This window comes from Lupinus angustifolius, chromosome LG11, assembly GCF_001865875.1.
Source record: "Lupinus angustifolius cultivar Tanjil chromosome LG11, LupAngTanjil_v1.0, whole genome shotgun sequence".
Classification (NCBI taxonomy): domain Eukaryota; kingdom Viridiplantae; phylum Streptophyta; class Magnoliopsida; order Fabales; family Fabaceae; genus Lupinus; species Lupinus angustifolius.
In genome coordinates this window covers 6,582,543-6,586,192 of record NC_032019.1, presented here as the reverse complement: position 1 = coordinate 6,586,192, position 3,650 = coordinate 6,582,543, and the positions used below count along the sequence as shown (strand labels likewise).

The 3,650-nt window shown below is 32.1% G+C and overlaps 1 protein-coding gene across 1 annotated transcript; it reads right to left on the bottom strand.

Moving 5' to 3' along the window:
* On the bottom strand, positions 2,267–3,127 carry LOC109360093 (CLAVATA3/ESR (CLE)-related protein 43). The gene has a single exon (XM_019604828.1). The coding sequence runs from the start codon at positions 2,904–2,906 to the stop codon at positions 2,622–2,624; it is 285 nt and encodes a 94-aa protein (XP_019460373.1). The 5' UTR covers positions 2,907–3,127; the 3' UTR covers positions 2,267–2,621.

Genomic DNA, 3,650 nt, shown 5'->3' with positions numbered 1-3,650 from the left:
TTTCATCTAACAACTATAAAGTAGTTCGCTCACAAACGAACTAATATACTTGACCTTTTGAATAAGGAGGTGTCAAAGATATAAAATTATTTGCATCTCTCTACATAACAACTTGGGATTTTAAGAAAATCAATCAACTTGTAACAATTGGATGGAAAAAAGTTAGCTGTGGTCATTGAAGAGAAGCAAGCAGTAAGCACTGTACTGGGCAAAAAAAAGGCATCGATGACCTCAATTGTCTTTATAAAGATATAATGGTGAATGAGATCAATTTGATGCCAAATCCAAAATACTACAAGACAAAGTTCCATACAAAAAATCACTGACAACTTTTTATATATATAAAAATCTCTTCTTCACACCATAATAAATGGCTCTTTCCCACATCGATTTCTCTGCTATTTCAGTCTCTTCCTCTAGGAGTCCCTCTCATAAGAACCCAAAATACCAGAATACGAGAAGCTTTTTTCTCTTCTTTGGGTAACTACATACCACCAACAGTTAAATCAAAACTCACACTATAAAAGGAATAAAAAGTTTATAAATTCTTTTATTCCATTAAGTTCATCCAAATCAAACTTTTTCCCTGTCTTGGCCTTTTCATTGATCAATGAACAATTTTGGTAGAAGGAAACAAAAAGGCAATTGTAAAAAGCTGAGGGCAAGTTTTCTAAAAAACACCGTAGTTTTGCAAGGATTAAAGTCACCAAACATTCAATCAAAGCATTCACAAATAAGTGATAAAAACATATTAATATTTTTATATTTTGATTTGCTAGTAATGTGTAGACAATGTTTTTTTGGGATGTTTGTCCATCTTCTTGTATAATATACGAACAATGAATAACATTTTTTCTTTCTTTATATAATTTTAGCTATTGAACAGATATATAGCTAACTTGATTAAATTGTCTTATTAATCATGATAGCAAACAATGATACTCTAGTATTATAATCATGTTATAATGTTTACTTAATATATCGAGTACGGCTACACCTCCAATAATTCAAGCTATATAAAAGATGCCCCCTAACAATAATTTAATTGGTTAGACTTAGGTATTGATGGACTCATGGAGAGTTTCTCTTTACTTTGTTCAAACCTGATTTACACACACATGTATATGTATTATATCCATCTTTTAAAGTAATATAAAAGACCACAGGTAATAAATTTCCATTCGTTAATAGTTTTTGATATTAATTCAATTGTCAAAAAAATAAAATAAAATTAAAAACCTTTGACTGTATGCATATATATGTGTGTGATAAATGCACATGCAGCATGCAGGCAATTCGAAGATTAGAAACCTTAGGCAGTGAGAAAAGCTGTTAAATTCACAGATGAGAGAACTTTATCAGACTAAAATTGAAAAGAATGTACCAATTATATCCAACACAAATAATATAGGTTAACAATTCGTCTCACTTGATGATGATTGAAAACAAGTGAATATTTTAGCCGTGCCCTACTTTTTCATCTAAAGATGAAAAGAACAAAAAGAACTACTGTAATTTTTAATATTGCCTATTTATTTCCATCAAAACCAACGAGTGGGATTTTCTATTAGAAATAAGTCTCAAATAGCAGGAAATCGGGCTCAAAATCCAAAATTCCAAATTAGATCCCTTCCCATTTGTTATTTTTTTAAATAAAAGAATTTTTTTGATTATTTTATATCCTCTAACTCTCCCTATATCTCGAAAGTTTGGAATGATTCCATATGTCCACAACGATGATGCATTTGCTCATTTTTTATTTAGTATTAGTAAAATTTTCAGGAGCATTTGTTAGGAAAATGTAGTAAAGCTCTTTGAATTTACAATCCCCTAATTTGCAAATAAGAAAGTAAATGAAAGATGTGAGAGAATCAATCTATAAGGATTAAAAAGTTGCCAAAATCAGCTTAATGGATCATCACTCAGAATGCTTTGCAGACTGTTCACTATAAAGGCAGATTAATTGTTTACCGCTTTAGATAAACAATCAAATCTGGTCTTTGACAGTGAAAGTAGAAAAGTATATTATCTCTGTATTTGGGAAACAAAGTCTATATAAATTGTGAAAGTAACAATTAATATAAAACTTTGTAGAATTTTGGGAGAAAGGTAAACAATTATTTTGATATATGTTATATAGCTAGGTACAGCTGTAAGCTGAGAAGGCATCAATCCCTACTTTTCTTATTACACATATCTGCCAGTCTTTTGCAGCTTCCCCAGCAATCAGAAATATTAAAAACAAATTAAATAAAAGGGATCCAAGTAGCACAGCACTTACAAATATTTTATGCAGCAATTAGAAAATTCCTCTACAAAATATTCACTCTACAGTCTACACTATTGAACTTTTCTCAGAAGCTTCTATACACTAGCACATAATCTTGATCACCTGTTTTCTAGACCCTTCATGGAGTTAAACAAAAGGAAGGAAAAAACTACCTCTATATGACTAATATGACCAAAAGTCCAAAATACCTAGGTTTTCGCTCAAATTCTACCATAAGCAGAGATTTCACAAGGGAGAAAATTATGGAAAAAACGTAGGTATGCTTCAACCATAATATATATAAACTAAAGAAGACACTGAAAGATAAAAAATGGAATATAAATTGTACTTGTTAATTGTGAAGAGGATCTGGGGAACTGGGAACTCTTCTTTTACTTTCATCAAATCCCTTTTGAGTTGTGTTGCCTAGGCCAAAAGTTCTTCCACTAAAGTACTTATACAAAAGATCTTCCTTGTTCTTCTTATCCACATTGCTGAAGCTGAATTTCACTTCGGCCTCTGCATTTGATGGGAACACACGAATGGCCTCAACCTGGGACATGTTCTGAAACACCGTGACCACTAGAAGAACCACCATAGATGGGTAGAGGAGTCTCCTGCCGCCGGTGAACCACATGGCCGGAGAAACACCAACATAAAATTTGAGCCCTTTTGTTTCTTGATGCCCAACACAAAGTTCAAGTTACTAGAAGGAAAAATGGCTCCACTACTCCAAGTCTTTGAAATGAGACAAGAACAAAATAGGAAACAAAGTTGGAGTTTGATTTTGTAGGCTTTTGTTGTGTGTCTCTTTGTATGTTTGGGATTTTACATATAAGAGAGTAAGAGAGTGTGAGTTTGAGAGATGGAGCCTCATGGTTATGGTCACCCACACTGGCTCACGTGATACAAGACCCGCAATGCACGGTGGTAGTACCAATATCGATCTTATTTTTTCACTATATTAGCATCAAAGAAACATTTCTCTTACTTTAATTTTCCTATATACAATATATTTTCCTAATCTCTTTCATAATTGTGATCAAATTCTTTTTAATATAAATGACAAAAATGTTAGGAAGAGTAAAATTGCAAACTGATGTATCTCATTATGCACTAGATGACAGCCTTAAAATATGCAAAGTAAATAGGTTACAATCAGTTTCACAAACTACATACACAACTTCCTCTAAAGTAGAGGTAACTTGCTAAACTACTCATAAACTACTAACACAATACATAAATTGAATATAATAAAATATCTAACATTCCCTCTCTTAAATTGAAAATTCTAGTTTCAGTTTATTAACTCTGCTGCTGCAGATTGCAAACACCCACAAATTTCTCAAATTTTGGAATGAAGGTGCTTTAAGAGGTTTGG

Coding starts and splice junctions, on each gene's coding strand:
- LOC109360093 (XM_019604828.1), bottom strand. CDS start 2,906: ATGTGGTTCACCGGCGGCAGGAGACTCCTCTACCCATCTATGGTGGTT.